We start from the raw sequence: 20453 nt of genomic DNA, 5'->3' as shown, positions 1-20453 counted from the left end.
AGCTGATATTTATGCAACAGCGGGGAGTACTGTGTTTCAGTGGCCTGTGCCTCATGACATGGGGTCTGGGTTCTGCCACTGCCTCACCTCACAGTCACCTGGGGCTGCAAATGTGAAAATACAGGAAATCTCATTTAAAATGGAGTCAGGAAGCCCTGAAGGGGGAGCTCTCACACACTACTATTCAGCCTACCTTGCACACCCCAAACAGGAAGAAGTGTCCCTCCCATTTTGCAACAGGAGGAAGCTTATTCTACAGATCCCAGCAGGAGGGAGGAAGAATTTCTCCTTGCCCAGCAACAGCCCAGCCAATGAGAAACCACCATATTCAGCCAATAAGAAACCACCACATTCACCAAAAGTCACCATCCTGAACTCTCCTCCTTCAATAGACTTCTGTTGACACAGCCCCTCCGTTTTCTCCTTTCCACTATAAAAGCAAGTCCTTCTGTTCTGTTCTCCCCACCTGTCTATGGTTCACCATAGTTTCCATGTCCTGCATTGTAATTCCTCTGCTATTCCCAAATAAACTCATTTTACTGACTTTTTTTATTTTAAGATCAATATAGCAGCAAATTTCCACAGGGGACAAGTGTTGCATTTAAACATGTTTCCTAGCAAGGAGGCACAGAGTAGGCTTGAGATGGGAAACTTAAGAGCTCCAAATGGCCTCAAGACCTGCTCTGGGAAGATGTGATATTGATGCCCAAGGGTTAGATGAGGACGTTCCTGGAGAGGTGTTACATGCACCTTTATGTTTCAGACCACCACATTCCCAGGATATGACCCAGGAAACCTGCTGTCAACTCAAAGATGGATGCTGGGAGCCACATCACTTTCTCTGCAGTTATGTGAATGACATGAGGGCAGGTGTAGTCCCAGAAGGAGTTTTCTATTCAGACTGGGTACCAGGAACAGTCTATAGTGGCCTATGTCCTTCTTCCCAGTCCTTGCACTTCTTCCTAAGAAGGAACCCAAGGTGGTGGAAGGAAGTGTGGCACACGTAGCAAAGTTCAGGAGAGTTTCACATTCTCCTAGCATGTGAGCACATTTTTGTTGTTTTCTGTTAATTGTTTTTAGTTTATTCACATACTATTTTAAGAATAGCTGAGTTTTCACAAATGTATAGTTACACCACCATCAGGATGGAGAAAAATCCATCACCCCAAAGGAACACTCTCATGGTGGACATTTGTACTGAACCCTCCCACTCTTAAGAACTGATCTGTTTTAGGTTCCTATACCTTTGCCTTTTCCAGAATGTCATACAAGTAAAACACCACGTTGCCTTATAAGTCCTGTTTGGAAGCTTTGACGCCATATTGGTAAAAGTTCATAATTATACAAACCTTGCAGTGTTCTGAGTTTAAAATTTTTGACACTGCCCATTATGCCTTGAAAACTAAGATTCTGGGGCCAGCCCAGTCGCACAGTGGTTAAGTTTGCATGTTCCACTTCAGCAAGCTGGGGTTCACAGGTTTGGGTCCTGGGCGTGGACCTACACACTGCTCATCAAGTCATGCTCTGGTGGCATCCCATACACAAAGCAGAGGAAGACTGGCATGGATGTTAGCTCAGGACCAATATTCCTCAGAAAAAACACAAAACAAACAAACAAAAAACTAAGAGTTTCCACTGTTATGAGCTCTGTGAATTTGGCTAAGAGCCTGTGCTTAACTTTCTATATTTGCATCATGGGAGGAGGGATGGGGGCAGGGGATCACATGAGATACTAGTAATTACAAACTCACCTAACTGCTACACTGCTAAGAAAACATAAATTAGCACTGAATAAAAAGGGAACAAGTTTGGATTTCCATTGTTGCTTAAAGAAAAAAAAGCTGTCAGGTTTTACCCCGTCTTACATAACATCTCCTGGAAATGTCAACATATGGAAATGATCCTAGAAAACAGTAAAAACGGGCTTTGGGGGCTTTGTTCATGGAAACAAAACCTCCCAGCTACTCCTCTTCCAAAAAGACAGAGAAAAGTTCCCAGTTAGAGGATGTCAAATTTACCTCCTTTCCTATCACATGGGATATTACTCAAAATGATACTGTGTCTGTCTACAGCTCACCTCAGTCATTGCTTGGATTAATTACCCTCTAAACATTCACAGCTCTTTTTAGTGTTTTAACCAGGAAATCATGCTGAACTTGCACAGGTATCTTTCTATTCATAGGAAAACCCATGATGGGCTACAACTGTGCAGATGACCAGAACCCTTCCTCAAACTGGGAGAAACTCGAAGGTTTCATGGGCAACGAATTGTGCCAGTCAGTCTGAATAGCAGGTACAATGATATGCTCAATCAAAAGGCAATTTCAAATCCTTTCAACTGATGTTAAACAGGAGCATAAATACAACAAATACCCATGGCCCAAAGCAATGGAAGTCTCGAGTTTCAGATAATCGTGTATCTGGATCGTGCTCAAATAGCACATGTGGTAAAAAGTTTGGCCATGGCTAACATGAAGATGAACTCTGTCTATGCCTTTATCTCTACGGGGAACCACTGCTGTTGACCCTAAGAATGCCAGACTTTCGGTATTGCTGTCCATGTTTTACACCCACACCCAAGCAGCTCCTCCAAAAGTGCTTAAAAATGTATTAAATGGCAGGAAAACAATGATCAATGATGACATCCTCACTCACTGAGGCTCCTACGTACCACCGAGAAGATAGACATCCACCTATGGACGAATGGACATAGAAGTTGTGGCATATATATACAATGGAGCATTATTTAACCATAAAAAACAAGGAAATCTTACCTTTTGTGAAAACACGGATGAAACTTGATGGTATTATGCTAAGAGAAATAAGTCAGACATAAAGACAAATACTTTAGGATGTCACTTATATGTATAACCTAAAAAAAAAAACTCATAGAAAAAGAACTCAGACTTCTTGTTACCAGAGTTAAAGAGGGGTAGGGGCAACTGGAGGAATGTGGTCAGAGGGTACAAACGTCCAGTTATAAGATAAATACTTGCTAGGGATGTAATGTACAACATGATTATAGCGAAGACTGCAGTGTGATATTAGGAAAGCTATTAAGAGAGTAAATCCTAAGAGTTCTCATCACATAGAGAGAAAATTCTTTTTTCTTCTTTTCTTCTTTCTTTCCTTTTTATTCTATCTATATCAGAAGATGGATGTTAACTGAGCTCTTTGGTAATCATTCCACAATATGTGCAAATCAAACTATCATGTTGTATCCTTGAATTTATTCAGTCATGTAGGCCAATTTTTCTCAATAAAATTGAAAAAAAAAAAAGGAGCCAGAGACTGCTGGTCTCTGGACTGTTATGCAAGGAGCTCAGAAGCTGGATTCAAGTTCTGAAAAATAAAAGCCAAGAAACTTGAAACCAACAACTCTTCCATCAGAGAACTGAGGTCATAGGGTAAAGCATTGTCTCCACAACTGGCAAGAGAGACAAAAAGATAGTAATTTTTAAAAATGCCCAAAATAGTAAATTTTTCTTAACAAGAAGTGTCCAAAAACAACCTATTTCACAAAAGCATAACTGACTGGGATTTTCCCAAAGCCTAACTGACAAGAGGGCAGTGAAATAGGCAACTTGAACCACTTCTAGCCTTTTCTGCTCTCAAAGGTGGGGCAATTGTGAAGATGATAGGATTTTATACACCCCCCGACACTAAATATTTGGTGTCTATTCCAATGTCACTTCTGCAACTCCACATCACCAAAGAGATGTCCAACAGTTTGATTCAATTCTAACTCTACCTACCTGCCCAGAGGTCACATGAGACTCCACAGGTTACGAGCTCAGTCCCACAAACTGCCCCTTCTACTTGGCCATTTACAAATTCATAGATTCTCTCAATACCTCACTACATTTATTAATTTACTGAAATGATTCTGAGACCTCAGCAAAATGCTTTCCTTAATATTATTGTTTAGGATAAAGGACACAACTCAGGAAGAAACAAAAGGCAGAGATGCATAGAGCAAAGGAAGGTGGTGGTATGGGTGAGGGGAGTGGAGGTGGAGGCGGCGGCAGAGATTCCACATCCTCTCTGGACACTCCATCCTCCCAGCACCTGATGTGTTCACCAACCCAGAAACCTTCTCAGTTCTGTAAGGGTTCTGATGGAGGTTTCATTACATGGGCACAATTTATTCAATCACTGGCCATTGGTGATTAACTCAGTCTCCAGCCCCTCTCCTCTCCACAGCGGCTCGTAGCTGGCACTGAATGTTTCAAGCCTCTAATCAAGGCTTTGGTGTTTCTGGTGTCCAACCCCCATCCTCAAGCCACCTAGGAGCTGGCCAAGAGTTGCCTCATTAAAACAAAAGACACTCTATCACCCTTATCACTCAAGTAATTTCAAGAGTATCAAGAGGTTTTTGCTAGGAACTGAGGACAAAGACCAAATATCTCCCTTATGATACCACAGAAGATCAAGCCCAGGGACACAGGCTCACTAAAAGATTCAGACCCAATCACTGCACTAAAGAATGTTTCCCCTCTGCCCACACCTACCCCTACATCAACTAGACTCTTGTTCAGTATTAGTGGACTACACTGAAGGAACTAGATGCTTCCAGTAACATCTGGAAGAAGGAAAGGATGCCCCTCTTACTACCGCTAGTCAACCCTGTAATGAAATTCTTGGTGATGCAATTAGACAAAAAGGAAATTATGTACATAGATTGGGAAGCAGGAAATTAAACTGTCCTTGTGGCACAAGATTGTCTATGGAGAAAATCTCAGAGAATCTCCAATACCAAAGAAACCCCTTGAACTAAGATGAGAGTAGAGAAAGGCTGAAAGATAAAATGTTAGTATACAAAAGTCGATTGTTTACTACAGATACACGCACATATAGTGAACTCATCTTTGACAAAGGACCAAAGGCAATTCAATGGGAAAACAGTCTTTTCAACAAATACCAGAAAAAATCAGCAAAAACATGAAAAAAAAAAAAAGAATCTAGACACAGATTTTACACTTTACAAAACTCAGTTCAAAATAAACCATAGATCTTTAGTGTAAAATGTAAGACTAAAACACTGATATAAAACAGGAGAAAATCTAGGTGACCTTGGGTTTGGTCATTAATTTTTAGATACAATACTAAAAGTAAGATCCAAAATAGAAAAAAATAAGTTTGACTTCATTAAAATTAAAAACTTCTGCTCAGTGAAGCACAGTGTTAAGAGTGAAAACACAAACCACAAACTGGCAGAAAATCTTTGAAAATCACTGATCTGATAAAGGACTGGTGCCCAAAACACCCAAAGAACTCTTAGAACTCAACAAATGGAAGACACTCAACTCAGTTAAAAATAGGCAAAAGAACTGAACACACACTTCAACAATGATTGACAGATGGTAACTAAGCACATGAAAAGATGCTCAAAATTATATGTCACTAGGAAATTGCAAATAAAAGAACGGGATATCACCGGACACCTATTACAAAGGTTGAAATTAAAAGCACTGACAACACCGGATAATGGTGAAGATGGAGAGCAACAGGAACCCTCATTCACTGCTGGTTGGAAGGAATGATATTCTCACTTTGGAAGAAAGGCAGTTTCTTAAAACTAAGCCTACTCATACGACACAATGCAGCAATCACAGTTTTTCAAATTTACCCAAATGAGTTGAAAACAGATGTTCACAAAAACCCTGCAGAGCAATGTTTATAGGAGCTTTATGCATAATTGTCAAGACTGAGATGTAAGCAAGATAATTTCAATTGGTGAATAAACAAACAATTGCTGGTACATCCATAGGATAAAATATTTTTTAGTGATCAATAGAAATGAGGTTATCAAGCCAAAAAGACATAGAAAAACTTTAAAATCATATTGCTAAGTGAAAGAAGCCAATATGACAAGGCTACATACTCTATGATTCCATGCATGTGACATTCTAGAAAAGATCAAATGTAAGACACTGAAAGATCACTGGTTACCAGGGATTTGGGGTGGGAGGGAGGGATGAATGAATAGATGGAACACAGGAGATTTTTAGGACAGTGCAAGTGTTCCATATGATACAGAAAGGATGGAGACATGTCATTTGATATTAACCAAACACAGTCAATGCTAATGTAAACTATGAACTTTCACGCATGAAATTGGCTCTTCAAATGTAACAAATCTATTACAGTAATACAAATATAAAATATAGGGCAAACTGAGTGGAGACAGATGTTATGTGGGAATCTCTGTACTTTCTGATCAAGTTTTCTGTAAACTTAAAACTGTTCTTAAAAAAAGGGAAATTCTAATAGAAAAAAAGATAAGGACAGATGCATTAATTTTCACCCATAAAGACTGGCTGATGACATAAACAGACCATTTTTCATGCCACTAATTTGAACTTACTTCAATAATCCATGATGGTGCTCTATGAGGCCTGCATCCTGAGACTTGGAAGAGAGGAGAAATTTCCATCAAACGTGTTGTTAAGAGCACAGCATTGTATATTCTTAGAAGTGAAATAAATTCCTTTGTTACTATCAGTAGTGTCTGGAACTCTGACATGGTTAAAGATTGCCCTCCAAGGCTTTGTGTGTGGCCTTCGTATATGTGGAGACAAGTGTTACTTTGATTTGTATTGGAGGTAACTATGAGGCAAGAGATTCCCGGAGTCTTTTACCACAAAGGGGCAACTCTCAGAGAATCACCTGTAGTCTAATGTCTGCAGCTGGAGGCAACTGTTGGTCAGTGATAAGAGGACCACTTGATGGATGGTCAGTGTGATGACCCTCAGGTCCAGTCCTTCATCAGAGATGTCACAATTAAGACATAAAAAGCAACAACCCTGCCCGAGCTCCACCATGTACGAATGTGGTGATGTCATCCCTAAAGTCTATGAACTCTTATTGCTTTTCACTCAGAGAATCCTAAGGAGCTCCCCAGGGAGCCTGGGGGTCTGGGAAAGGGGTGACCTCCTTCAACACCATGGCACCTGGCAGGAAACTGAGGACATGGAAGGCCACCCCATCCTGCAGGTAGGATATCCCTGAGGGCCCAGGTTTGACTCCAAGTCTCCAGGGGCTCTTGGTAGCCATGCTGAGCTCACGGAGTGCTGTTTCCAGGTCCTAAATAAAAATGGACTGCAGGATAGGTGGCCCCATGCTCAGGGCCACCTACTTTCAGGATAACCACAGAAATAGGAGGAATTGTAGCTCAAACAGCTTATAGTGCACGGTCTACGGTAGGCTCTTGCATGACAAGCCATCATGGGTACCCCAGGAGACATGACAGAAAACCAGTGAGGCCTCTATAGTGAAGGAGTCTCTGACAGCACTAACAGGACTGTTGGCTGTATGACAATTTGAAGACAATCTCCAGACAATCGTGGTAGGTGTTCCCACTCAAGTTGGCCAAGTTGCAAGTAGCAGCACAATTGGGCTCCATTAAACTTGTAAACAAGGAATGTATTGCCTCCCAAACATCAAGAAAACCTAGCAGATGTGGTGGGTGCTGAGAGGAACAATATCTAATTCCTCACGGTGTCAGGGAAGCAGTGGGTCTCCGATTATCAAATAATTTCCAGTAATTTCACAAAGTTGTGAGGGCTTCACATTATATGTATGGCAATGTCCCATCACTTTTTGTGAGCTGTTTTTCAATATTTGTATGTCCTGAATGTCCTCAAAGGATGTCATTAATATAACATCGTACCTGTGGTCTTGGAGGAACAGGGATGCAGTTCAGACCCCGCCTGCAATGACTGTGGGAGGGGACAGCTGTGGAAGATCCATGAGGATAACCCACTAAAGGGGCATCACGTCCCCTCAGAGAGGAAGGCCAAGTGCAACTGAGAGGCTGTGGACACAGGACTGCACAGAACAGACTTAGCCAAACCTGTGAGAGCAGGATACCTATCAATTGCTGATTGGTTGTAGTGAGTAATTTCCATGTCGGAGACTGAGTATAGAGGGCTCCGTGGTGAAACCACAGCCTCAAGGTTGATGTAAACCATTTTGAAGTATCATCAGGGGCACCTTCCTTAAATTTAGTGGGATCCCAGGTATAACTGTAACTTGACACCTAGTACTGATTAACTGCTTGAAGGTTTCTGAATTGGTGCATTACATCAGAGAGCAAAAGTAATTCAGACCCTATGGTGTAGGGGCCCATAAGCCAAGTAGTGTACCTTTAACTGTTTGTTACATAAATTCTTTAAGTATATTCTGGATTTCCAAGTGGGTTTTCCAAGTGGTTTCCAAGTGGTACCTTTGTATCAGTGCTTTATCTACTGTTTCCTTCCTCCTGATCTTTCCTGTTTTGTTTTCTTCATCATGGGATACACTTCAGGGGAGGGAGTGCCTCTCTACTCTGCTATTTACAATTTTTTTCCACCCAAGACCCTCAAAACAGTGCCTTCAGGGTTAGGAGCCTCCCCCATGACAACTGGTTTCTTTATAAGTTTTAAATCCTGGTCTCAAGCCAAGTTTTCACTAATCCCTTGTGCCAGAGGGGTGCCATGGTGTTGTCCCCTGCAACCCTGAAGGTCAGGGTCTTTGTGGCAGTAGAGGTACTGAAGGGGCCTGGGGAGCCCTCTGGTATTAGCGGCGTGGACTCAGCCTGCCACCTACTGTCTGCCTTTCCCCTCACTTCTCTTTTTCTTTTAAATGACTGCTCTTTCAAGAGTGACCATCTGATGGACCCACCAGTTCCACAGGGTATATTTCCTGTCTACCCCCGTCCCTGGAGTATGTCAGAGCCCACCCAGTCTCTGTCACGGCTTCACTCTAACACAGATAAATCCTGACAAAGACACTGACCCAGGACTCATTTCAGAAGGCCCCAATCCCACAGTCCTGCTCCCAGATGCCTATAAATTCTTCAAACTGCTAACCTGCTCAGCTGAACCTAGAACTGAGGTTGGTGGGTCAACAACGCAACACGGGGCAGCACAGCTCACAGCACGAGCTCCCCAGTGAGCAGCAGCCCACAGCGCATGCCGCCACCAGGCAGCAGAGCAGGGGAGCAAGGCAGAGCAAGAGAAGACAGACCCACGGGTGGGGTCACGTCTGGACATGCTGCTCAGGGCGCCAACTGTTAAGGTCCCCTGCAGAGGGCTGGTTCCCCTGTTGACACTGATGCCAGGGTGGCGCGCGCACAAACACAGAGGGGAGGAAAAGGCTTAGGACTCACATAACCGAGGTCTGAGGGGAGGGCAGGGCCAGCCTCTCAAGCAGCTCTGACAGGGCTCAGAAAGCAAGGAATGAAGCCTGGCCTGGGGCTTCACTGGGCCTGGGGGTGGGGCCGGGGCAAGAGCTCTGCACACAGGCAGGGGCTGGGGTGGTCGGAATCTCCTGCCTACTCCAGAGAAGAGAAGACCCAGGCTTCCTCCTCAGCTTGTCCAGGTCGGGGCATGAGGGGAGGAGGGTGGGCGGGGCTTAAGCTGTGAGCAGTCACCCAAAAATGTGGAGTCTGACTTCTCACTACAAGGACAAAGTGGGTAAGAAAAATATGCATTCTCAATTGACTTATATAAACAAACACTAACAGGGGCTCAAAAACGATCAAAACTGTATTCGAGGGTGGCTGGAGTAACAGCGCTGGAGGGGACCAGGATATGCCGCACTGAGTCTTAAGTTAGACTTTGTTATCTTACAGATTTACTTCAGGTAAACAGAAATTTATCCTATATTTTACTATTTAACAATCTTTTACTTAATTTTAACTTTCGCACATAGGAAACCATTCTAAGATTTAATTCATTTACACTATCAGTTACAAAAGTGTACAGAATTCAAAATGAAAATTTTTAAATCTCTAACTAAAACAATCTGCAGCATCCTAGTTTGTCCTTCCCCTATAGCTCACACTGGGGTATTTTCAGGAATAAGCAGCACGTTATAAGGCTCAGGCTCCCATTCTCACAGTGAGGAAACTCAGCTGGATCCAGTTTAAGGTTCTGACCCAGATGGACCCAAGATTAATGGGCCCTAATCCAGGACACAGAGCTCCTGACTCTCACAGACTTTCTCAGTGTAAACAAATTACTCTGAGTGCACCTACACTGTGGATGCAAAACTCCAATTACGTCTAGAAACAGGCCCAAGGAATCCAGAGCGACAACCTCAGAAAGGGTGTCACTCTCCACCCCATGAGCATGTGCACCCCCAGCTTTCCAGGGCTCTGCAGCTCCTCTCAGGATAAAGGCTCCTTCCACAGGGTGTGAGCAGTAGGACACCTGCAGGGGGAGGCTCCCCAGGAAGAGCAACTGGGCCTTCAAGGCCTTCCCTCTGCAGGCCCAAGGGGGCCTCAGCTTAGACTCACTGCACTCAGGCCTCTGCCCCCACTGGAGTTTTTTGGACCATCACTGGTATTTTAAATACACAAACCCAGTGTTTGAACAATCCAGCTAAAACACTCAAACCAGTCTTGATGTGGAAGAAAGACGAGGGAAGAAAATTGTATGGCAATTTGCCGGCTCAACAAGAAATTTCATAAGAATGCATTACATTCTGGAAAAAAAAAGATGCTAATATAGTATTATTTCCATGATCAGAAAATTTAAAGTATTAATCCTGAATGAACACTTCAGGTCTGCAAGTCTAAGTCCCAGAAATCCATTTGAACTCACCCAAAATAACAGATATGAGAATGTTACTATCATTCTCAACAGAGGAAAAAAGGAAAACGATTTGTAAATCAAGCAATGTAAAACTGGAGTATTTTATTTTTTCTTAAATTCACGTCTTCCTTTCCTCTTTGGAGATATTTTATATTCTCTTTCAAGCAGTATTGATTACACAAATTTTTATTCATTGAAAAACTGAGACTAAATTTAAGTGAATCTATTTTTCCCAAGGTGACAACCCCAGGGAGGGGCAGTGCTGACAGGGCAGATCGCCCAGGAAAGTTTCTCCAGAGGAACCTGCAGCAAAGGACTGCCAGCTGCGCGTCCGCGCCCAGGACGCAGCCTGGAGGACAGGCGGGAGGAGCTCGCACCACGCGCCTCCAGGGGGATTCGCTTTCTCTCAAGTAAAACATCCACAAATAAGAAAGAAACTCTTCTAAAAGGGCCACTCATTGCCTATAGAAAAACGATGATTAAATTATTGGGTCTGTTTGTAGTTGATAATGATGCTGGGAATCGGAGACGGGAAGTTGGCGTTCGGGAACGTGAAGAGGGATCTGGAAATTTAGGGATTTATTGTCGGTCCTGGAAGAGCTGGGGGGACAGGGTCGTGGATTTGAGACCCTGCTCCCCAAACATTCAGAAAACTCGGGAGAAAATAAGTCCCCTCTGAGGAGAAGGAGGCCCTGGGGACCTACAGACCGCAGCCCCTCCGCGCACGGACCCCGGAGACCGAGGCCCGACTGTCCTGCGGGCCCTCCCGCGGGCCCCGCACCGTCTGGGATACGCGGGGCTGCGGGCGCACAGCGGCCCAGAGACGCTCCGGCCCCAGTCGCCGCGCGCAGGGACCACAGGACGCCCCGGGCCAGGCTGCCGGCCCCGCCCCCACGCTGCGGCCGGAGGGGCCTGAGGGCCGAGCGGCGCCACCACGGACTCGGGGTCGCAGAGCCCGGAGGGGACCGCGGGAGGCCGGGCCCGCCCCGCCGCTTCCCACCAGCCCCTTCTCCCCGTCTCTGGATCCCTTGGGCCTAACTCTCACCATTGCTGAGTTCCCTGAGTCCCCCAGCATCCTTCCTACGCTTCGGATCAGGTCACAGGGCGACAGAGTCAGCGGCAGAACAATGTGGGGCCTTCAAGGGCAAGCGTCCCGTGATCGGAAGGAGTGTGGAGCGACAGAAAGTTGGAGGTGGTTGCGGAGCGTCTCCCCGCCCACCTGCCCCGGAGCCGACTCTGATTGGACAGTTCGAACTGCCCCGTCCTGAGTGACAGCGGGACGGAGATAACACGTCTGAGTTGGGTTGGAGTTGAACGTTGTCCTCTCCGGGGACTTTTCCATTGAAACGCGGTGCTGTGATGCCACTCGAGGAACTGTGACCCTTCTTTGCAAACACAGACACTTAAAAGTCACCTCGCCACATATAATAATTAGCCTGGCTTCTCTTTGATCTGTGTTGACAGTGTTGATCTCCCACCCAGCGCTTCCCCACCTCCACTGATAGCATACTTTAATGAACCCTATGGCCTCCCAAGCCCTTAGCTCTGGTGCGAAGTTGGAACCCACAGCCCTAGCTGGGTGCAAGTGAGACAGGAACCATCCTAAAGACACAGGGCCATCTGCAAGGCCCTGGGCCTAACAAGATAAAGCCCTAACAAGATTGGCCCTAACCAATCAGTAAGCTAGGAAAATCAGATAGAGACGACCAAGATCCACATTCCCCAGCCTCTGCGCTTTCCTGGGCTTACACATGCGCCCTAGCACCCAGGAGTGCACTGAAGGTGACCCTAGCCCCACTAGCATTGTAAAAATCACACCCAAGGGTGGAGAGTTAGCATGCTAATGATGCATGTGTCACATGAAGTGGTATGTTGAACAACAGTGTAAGCACAAGCACAATCCCACCTCTATATGCTGTGACATGGCCCTCCTCCCCAGCCTTTGCCTAATAAAAACCCCATAATCCCGCTCCCTAACAAGCCAGTCACCTGCCCCTTTCCTTTCTGCGCCAGCTCACTTGTGCCTCTCCTGTGCATAAGCTAACAGACTTTTACTATTCTACTCCCGTTTGTTGTCTCTCTTCATTTCTATCCTGGGGGAGAATAACAACCCAATGTGCCGTAACACCCCCGATAGATTTTCATTTAGAACACCAATCCCTACACCCCATTGTTCTCTATAAAAGCAGCTCCTTTTCTTAGTTTTCTGGATTTGCCCATGGTTTGCCATAGCATGCCATCCCAAATTGCAATTCTTTGGGCTATTCTTTATTTTTAAAGGATGGATTTTTTTTTTTTAGAGTCATCTTGAGCTAACAGCTGTTGCCAATCTTCCTCTTTTTTAGTCTCCTTTTCCCCATGATTATGTATGATAGTTGTAACTTCTTCTAGTTCTCCTATGTAAGCCACCACCACAGCATGGCTACTGACAGACAAGTGATTTGGTTCTACCCCTAGGAACCGTACCTGGGCCACCGAAGTCAAGCACACTGAACTTTAACCATTAGGCCATCAGGACTGGCTCTTGGCTATTCTTGAACAAACTCATTTTGAGATAAAATAACAGGCAAATTTGCTTTTTAAGTTGACAGTAGAAATTAGCAAGTTTTTTCATAAATTACATGGAATTGCAGGGGAACCAGGACAGCCAAACCAATCTTCAAAAGTAAAACAAATTAATAGGATTAAAATTTTCTGATTTCCAACCTGACTAGTCAGCATGGTAATCAAGGTATGTGGTAATTACACAAGGACAGACACACAGACCAGTGGATTTGATTGAGATGCCAGATATAAACCCATTCATCTAAGGTCGACTGAGTTTTTAAAAAGGTACCAAGAATGAAGAAAGAATATTCCTTTCAAAAATTAGTGCTGGGAGGGCCGTCCTTGTGGTGCAGTGGTTAAGTTTGCACACTCCGCTTCTTGGTGGCCCGGGGTTCACTGGTTCAGATCAGGTGCAGACATGGCACTGCTTGGCACACCATGCTGTGGTAGGCGTTCCACATATAAAGTAGAGGAAGATGGGCACGGATGTTAGCTCAGGGCCAGGCTTCCTCAGCGAAAAAGAGGAGGACTGGCAGTAGTTAGCTCAGGGCTAATCTTCCCCCCCCCAAAAAAAATTAGTGCTGGGACAGTGCTTGCCCAGTGGCATAGTGGTTAACTTCATGTGCTCCACTTTAGCAGCCTAGGGTTCACCAGTTCGAATCCTGGTCATGGACCTATACAGAGCTTATCAACCCATGCTGTGGCAGGTGTCCCACATATAAAATAGAGGAAGATGGGCACAGATATTGGCTCACGGCCAATCTTCCTCAGCGAAAAAGAAGAGGATTGGTGGTGGATGTTAGCTCAGCGCTAAGCTTCCTCAAAAAAAAAATTAGTGCTGGGACAACTGAACAGCAACACACAGAAGAGGGAAGTTGGACCCTTACATTATGCCACATAAAATAATTTACCAAAATGAATTGAAGACCTAAATCTGAGGTAAAACTATACTTTTAGAAAAAACATAGGAGAAAATATGACCTTGGATTTGGCAAAGAATTATTAAATATGATACCAAAAGCAAAACCAGTAGAAAAAAAAACCCAGATAATTTGAACTTCATTGAAAGTAATCACTTTTGTGCTTCAGAGGACACCATCAAGACAATGAAAACACCCATTGGAACCCCTGTGCACTTCTGATGGGAATGTAAAACCATGTCTCCATTGTGAAAAGCAATATCGTGGTTTTTCAAAAATTACAGAGAATGCTACCACATGATCCAACAGTTCCATTTCTGAATATTTACCCCAAAAAAGTTAAAAAATGGACTCAAACAGGGGGCTGGCCCCGTGGCCAAGTGGTTAAGTTCGCGCGCTCCGCTGCAGACGGCCCAGTGTTTCGTTGGTTCAAATCGTGGGTGCGGACATGGCACTGTTCATCAAACCACGCTGAGGCGGCGTCCCACATGCCACAACTAGAAGGACCCACAACAAAGAATATACAACTACGTACTGGACGGCTTTGGGGAGAACAAGGAAAAAAATAAAATCTTAAAAAAAAATGGACTCAAACAGATAGTTGTACACCTGTGTTCACAGAAGTGGTATTCACAGGAGCCAAAAGGTGGAAGCAACCCAAGTGTCCATCAACAGAAGACTGGATCAACAAAATGTGGTATATACACAGAATACAATATTAGTATTTTTTCTCCTGTGTTATTTTTTAGGAGTGTTGCAGTCTTACATTTTACACTAAGATCTATGATTCACTTAGAGTTAATTTTTTATGGAAAGTATGAAGTCTGTATCTAGATTCTTTTTTTTGTTGTTGGCATGTGGATGTCCAGTTTTTCTGGCACTATTTGTTGAAAAACTATATTTCCCCCATTGAATTGCCTTTGCTCCTTTGTCAAAGATGAGTTCACTATATTTGTGTGGCTCTATAGGAAACAATTGACTTTTGTATATTAACTTTTTATCCTTCAAACATCCTCTACTCTCTTATTAGTCCAACGGGTTTTCTTTCCCATTTGGAATTCTTCAATATTTTCTCCACAGAGAACATTTTTATATGCCACAAAGACATTTGTATCTCTTGCTTCCCAGTCTGTATATCTCTTATTTTTGTGTGTCTAGTTGCATTAGCTAAGAATTCCAGTACAGGGTTAACTTGGAGTGGTGAGAGGGGACACCCTTGACTTCTTCCTGATATTACCAGAAAACATCTAGTTCCTTCAGTGTAGTCCACTAATATTAAACAAGAGCCCAGTTGATGTAGCGGTAGGTGTGGGCAGAGGGGAAGCATCCTCCAGTCCAGCAATTGGGTCTCAATCTCTTAGTGAGACTGTGTGCCTGGGTTTGACCTCCTGTGGTACGATAAGAAAGATATTTGATCTCTGTCCTCAGTTCCTAGCAAAAATGTCCTGAAGCCCTTGGAATACTTGAGTTATAAGGGTGATAAAGTATCTTTTGTTTTAACGAGGCACCTCTTGGCCAGCTCTTAGATGGCTTCAGGATGGGGGTCAGACACCAGAAACACAAAGCCTTGATTAGGGGCTTGGAACTTTCAGCCCCAGCTCCCAGCCTCTGTGGAGAGGAGAGGGGCTGGAGACTGGGTTAATCACCAATGGGCAATGATTTAATAAATTGAGGCCATGTGATGAAACCTCCTTCGGAACCCTTACAGACAGAATTGAGAGGGTTTCTGGGTTGGTGAACACATGCAGGTGCTGGGAGGGTGGAGTGTCCAGAGAGGATGTGGAATCTCTGCAGCCCCCTCCGCCTCCACTCCCCTCACCCATACCACTGCCCTACTTTGCCCTATGCAACTCTGCCTTTTGTCTGTTCCTGAGTTGTATCCTTTATATAAACCAATAGTAGTAAGTAAAGTGCTTTGTTAAGTTCTCGGAATCGTCCTGAAATTACAAAACCTGATGGGGTGTCCAGGGAATCTATGAATTTGTAGAAGGCTGAGTGGAAATGTCAGCAGCCCAGGCACCCATTTGTGGATGGCATCTGCAGAACAGTCAGTGTGTGGGACTGAGCTCTTAACCTGTGGAGTCTGACAAGAGCTCTGCGTAGTTAGTGTTAGATGTCCAACAGTTCAACTCAAATATCTTTGGTGACATAGAGTTGGAGAAGTGGCATTGGAACCAACTCCATGTATTTGGTGTCTGGAGGGGAAAAACCCTATCATTCTCACAAGTGCCCCACCTTTGAGAGCAGAAAATGCTAGAAGAGACTCAAGTTGGCTCTTTCCTTCCCCACAGGTCAGTTAGGCTCTGGGAAAATCCCAGTGAGTTACGCTCTTGTGAAATTGTTGTGATTTCAACAATTGTGAGGTTGTTTTGAGGATGTGCTTTGTTAGGAACAAAATATTCTGGGCATATTTTAAAATACCTACTTTTTGGTCTCTCTTTTTAATTTTGGGGATGCTAGTTTACCGCATGTACTCATTTATCTGATGGAAGAGTTGATTTTAAGTTTCTTGGCTTTTCTCTTCTGCAGACTGGAAGGTGGTTTCTAAGCTCTTGACGTGCCAGACCAGAGACCAGAAGTCTCTTTTTTTTTGACTACTGACAGCTTTAAAGTTTCATCTCTCCTTCATTCCCTTGTGCCCCACATCTTAACATGGTGATAAGAAAGCCTGGATCCCCCTTCCTTTAGTTCCGGCAAATGATTCAGTCCACAAAAGGCCCTGCCCCTTTACCCAAACTCTCACCCTAGCCCACCTCCTTCAGTAAAATACCCAGGCCAGGCTCCTCTCCTTGCTCCCTCCGGGCATTTCCCACCTGCCTGAGAGGCCTGCCCTGCCCTCCCCTGACAGTTCCGTGATGAGAATAGTAAACCCTTTCATACCCTCTAGGCATGTGGGTGTTATCATTAGTGTAGACATCTGAACCAAATCAAGGGTTGGGGTCCACCTGCTTGTGCAGGTGACCATAAAGCTTATACAATAGGTAACATGCTGCATATTTTTAAGTACTTGTTGCTTTATTTTTCTGTTGATAAATCCTCCAGATCATTTGATATTAATAGATGCCACCCTTGTATGAGTCTCTAAGTGCATTCTGTGGACATTCTTGAAAACTTGCTGGATTGGGGCCGGACCGGTGGCGCAGTGGTTAAGTTCACACGTTCCGCTTCTCGGCGCCCTGGGGTTCACTGGTTTGGATCCCAGGTGCGGACATGGCACAGCTTGGCACGCCAGGCTGTGCTAGGCATCCCACATATAAAGTAGAGGAAGATGCGCACGGATGTTAGCTCAGGGCCAGGCTTCTTCAGCGAAAAAGAGGAGGGCTGGCAGTAGTTAGCTCAGGGTTAGCTAATCTTCCTCAAAAAAATAGAAAAAATAAAAATAAAAAATAAAACAAAACAAAAAACAAAAAAACTTGCAGGGCTGTAGATAGTGATCAAGTTCGAATTTACAGGAAATAGCAATGGAGTACATGACTTGACCCTTCCTCCATTTGTGCATAACTTATTGATTTGTTCACAATAGTCTTCAACACTTAGGTTTATGGGATTATTTAATTGAAAAATTTTTGTTCCAATCACTGTGAAATGGGATCTACTGGATGTTTTATTTTCTATTTACCTCATTGCCAAGGGGCTAGACATTTCCTTATATATATAGTCGGCCCTTTGTATCCACAGGTTTTGCAGCCACAGAATCAACCAACCGTGAACCAAAACCTGCAGAGATGCAGGGCCAACTGTATGATCTTCTGTTAAGTACACTTTGCTTTATTCCCATTTTTAAGTTATGCGTCTGTTCATTTTTACTCTGGAAACTAACCCTTTTATGTTGTATGTATTGGTGATATTTTTCTTTCCCTTGATGTTTATCTTTTAAGTACCTTAATTTTAATATATTTGAATTTGTCTGTCTCTGGCTTTATGGCTTGTTCTTTTTCTTGTATGAGAATTTTCTCCCTATTCTTGTGTCAATAAAACATTCACCTGTGACTTCTAAAAGTGGCCCAGTCTTATCTTTCACATTTAAATCTACAATAAATGGGCTATTGTCCATGGAACAGAGGGGAATGCAATGCATTTTTTTTTTTTTGACTTTTTTTTTTTTTTATTAATGTTATGATAGATTACAAGCTTGTGAGATTTCAGTTGTACATTTTTGTTAGTCATGTTGTGGGTACACCACTTCCCCCTCCGTACCCTCCCCCCACCCCCCCTTTTCCCTGGTAACCACCAATCAGATCTCCTTCTCAATATACTAATTTCCACCTATGAGTGGAGTCATATAGAGTTCGTCTTTCTCTGACTGACTTATTTCGCTTAACATAATACCCTCGAGGTCCATCCACATTGTTGTGAATGGGCCAATTTCGTCTTTTTTTATGGCTGAGTAGTATTCCATTGTGTATATATACCACATCTTCTTTATCCAATCATTAGTTTCTGGGCATGTAGGCTGGTTCCACGTCTTGGCTATTGTAAATAATGCTGCAATGAACATAGGGGTGCAACGGACTCTTGAGATATCTGATATCAGGTTCTTAGGATAGATACCCAGTAATGGGATGGCTGGGTCATAGGGTATTTCTATTTTTAACTTTTTGAGAAATCTCCATACTGTTTTCCATAGTGGCTGTACCAGTTTGCATTCCCACCAACAGTGTATGAGGGTTCCTCTTTCTCCACAACCCCTCCAACATTTGTCGTTCTTGGTTTTGGATGTTTTTGCCAATCTAACGGGGGTAAGGTGATATCTTAGTGTAGTTTTGATTTGCATTTCCCTGATGATTAGCGATGATGAACATCTTTTCATGTGTCTATTGGCCATATTCATATCTTCTTTTGAGAAATGTCTGTTCATGTCCTCTGCCCATTTTTTGATCGGGTTGTTTGTTTTTTTGTTGTTAAGTAGTGTGAGTTCTTTGTATATTATGGAGATTAACCCTTTGTCGGATAAGTGGCTTGTAAATATTTTTTCCCAATTAGTGAGCTGTTTTTTTGTTTCAATCCTGTTTTCCCTTGCCTTGAAGAAGCTCTTTAGTCTGATGAAGTCCCATTTGTTTATTCTTTCTATTGTTTCCCTCAACTGAGGAGTTACAGTGTCCGAAAAGATTTTTTTGAAACTGATGTCAAAGAGTGTACTGCCTATATTCTCTTCCAAAAGACTTATTGTCTCAGGCCTAATCTTTAGGTCTTTGATCCATTTTGAGTTTATTTTGGTGTGTGGTGAAAAAGAATGGTCAATTTTCAATCTTTTGCATGTGGCTGTCCAGTTTTCCCAGCACCATTTGTTGAAGAGACTTTCTTTTCTCCATTGTAGGCCCTCTGCTCCTTTGTCGAAGATTAGCTGTCCATAGATGTGTGGTTTTATCTCTGGGCTTTCAATTCTGTTCCATTGATCTGTGGACCTGTTTTTGTACCAGTACCATGCTGTTTTGATCACTGTAGCTTTGTAGTATGTTTTGAAATCGGGGATTGTGATTCCGCCGGCTTTGTTTTTCTTGCTCAGGATTGCTTTAGCAATTCGCGGTCTTTTGTTGCCCCATATGAATTTTAGGATTGTTTGCTCAATTTCTGTGAAGAATGTTCTTGGGATTCTGATTGGGATAGCATTGAATCTGTATATTGCTTTAGGTAGTATGGACATTTTAACTATGTTTATTCTTCCAATCCATGTGCAAGGGATGTCTTTCCATCTCTTTATGTCATCGCCTATTTCTTTCAAGAGAGTCTTGTAGTTTTCATTGTATAGATCCTTCACTTCCTTGGTTAAGTTTATCCCAAGGTATTTTATTCTTTTCGTTGCGATTGTGAATGGGATAGAGTGCTTGAGTTCTTTTTCTGTTAGTTTATTGTTAGTGTATAGAAATGCTACTGATTTATGCACGTTAATTTTATACCCTGCTACTTTGCTGTAGTTGTTGATTATTTCTAATAGTTTTTCTGTGGATTCTTTGGGGTTTTCTATGTATAAGATCATGTCGTCTGCAAACAACGAGAGTTTTACTTCTTCGTTACCTATTTGGATTCCTTTTATTTCTTTTTCCTGCCGAATTGCTCTGGCCAGCACCTCCAGAACTATGTTGAATAGGAGTGGTGAAAGTGGGCACCCTTGTCTTGTTCCTGTCCTCAGAGGGATGGCTTTCAGCTTTTGTCCATTGAGTATGATGTTGGCTGTGGGTCTATCATATATGGCCTTTATTATGTTGAGGTACTTTCCATCTATACCCATTTTACTGAGGGTTTTTATCATAAATGGGTGTTGGATCTTGTCGAATGCTTTCTCTGCATCTATTGAGATGATCATGTGGTTTTTGGTTTTCATTTTGTTAATGTAGTGTATCACGTTGATTGACTTGCGGATGTTGAACCATCCCTGTGTCCCTGGTATAAATCCCACTTGATCATG

The 20453-nt window shown here is 43.4% G+C and overlaps 1 protein-coding gene across 2 annotated transcripts in view; it reads right to left on the bottom strand.

Moving 5' to 3' along the window:
- LOC102147741 (putative KRAB domain-containing protein ZNF788) overlaps positions 1 to 11826 on the bottom strand; it is a 34950-nt gene extending 23124 nt beyond the window's left edge. Inside the window, exon 1 of one of the 2 annotated variants that reach the window (XM_023646505.2) lies at positions 11626 to 11826. In XM_023646505.2, coding sequence (XP_023502273.1) covers positions 11626 to 11655 — 30 coding nt within the window. In that variant the 5' untranslated portion in view covers positions 11656 to 11826. The remainder of the gene's footprint in view (positions 1 to 11625) is intronic. The other variant, XM_023646506.2, reaches the window with a different exon arrangement.
- Between the last annotated feature and the right edge of the window lie 8627 nt (positions 11827 to 20453).

The sequence above is a fragment of the Equus caballus genome, chromosome 7 (assembly GCF_041296265.1).
Source record: "Equus caballus isolate H_3958 breed thoroughbred chromosome 7, TB-T2T, whole genome shotgun sequence".
Classification (NCBI taxonomy): Eukaryota; Metazoa; Chordata; class Mammalia; order Perissodactyla; family Equidae; genus Equus; species Equus caballus.
The sequence above is the reverse complement of the archived record's forward strand: the minus strand, read 5'-3'. Positions and strand labels throughout refer to the sequence as shown.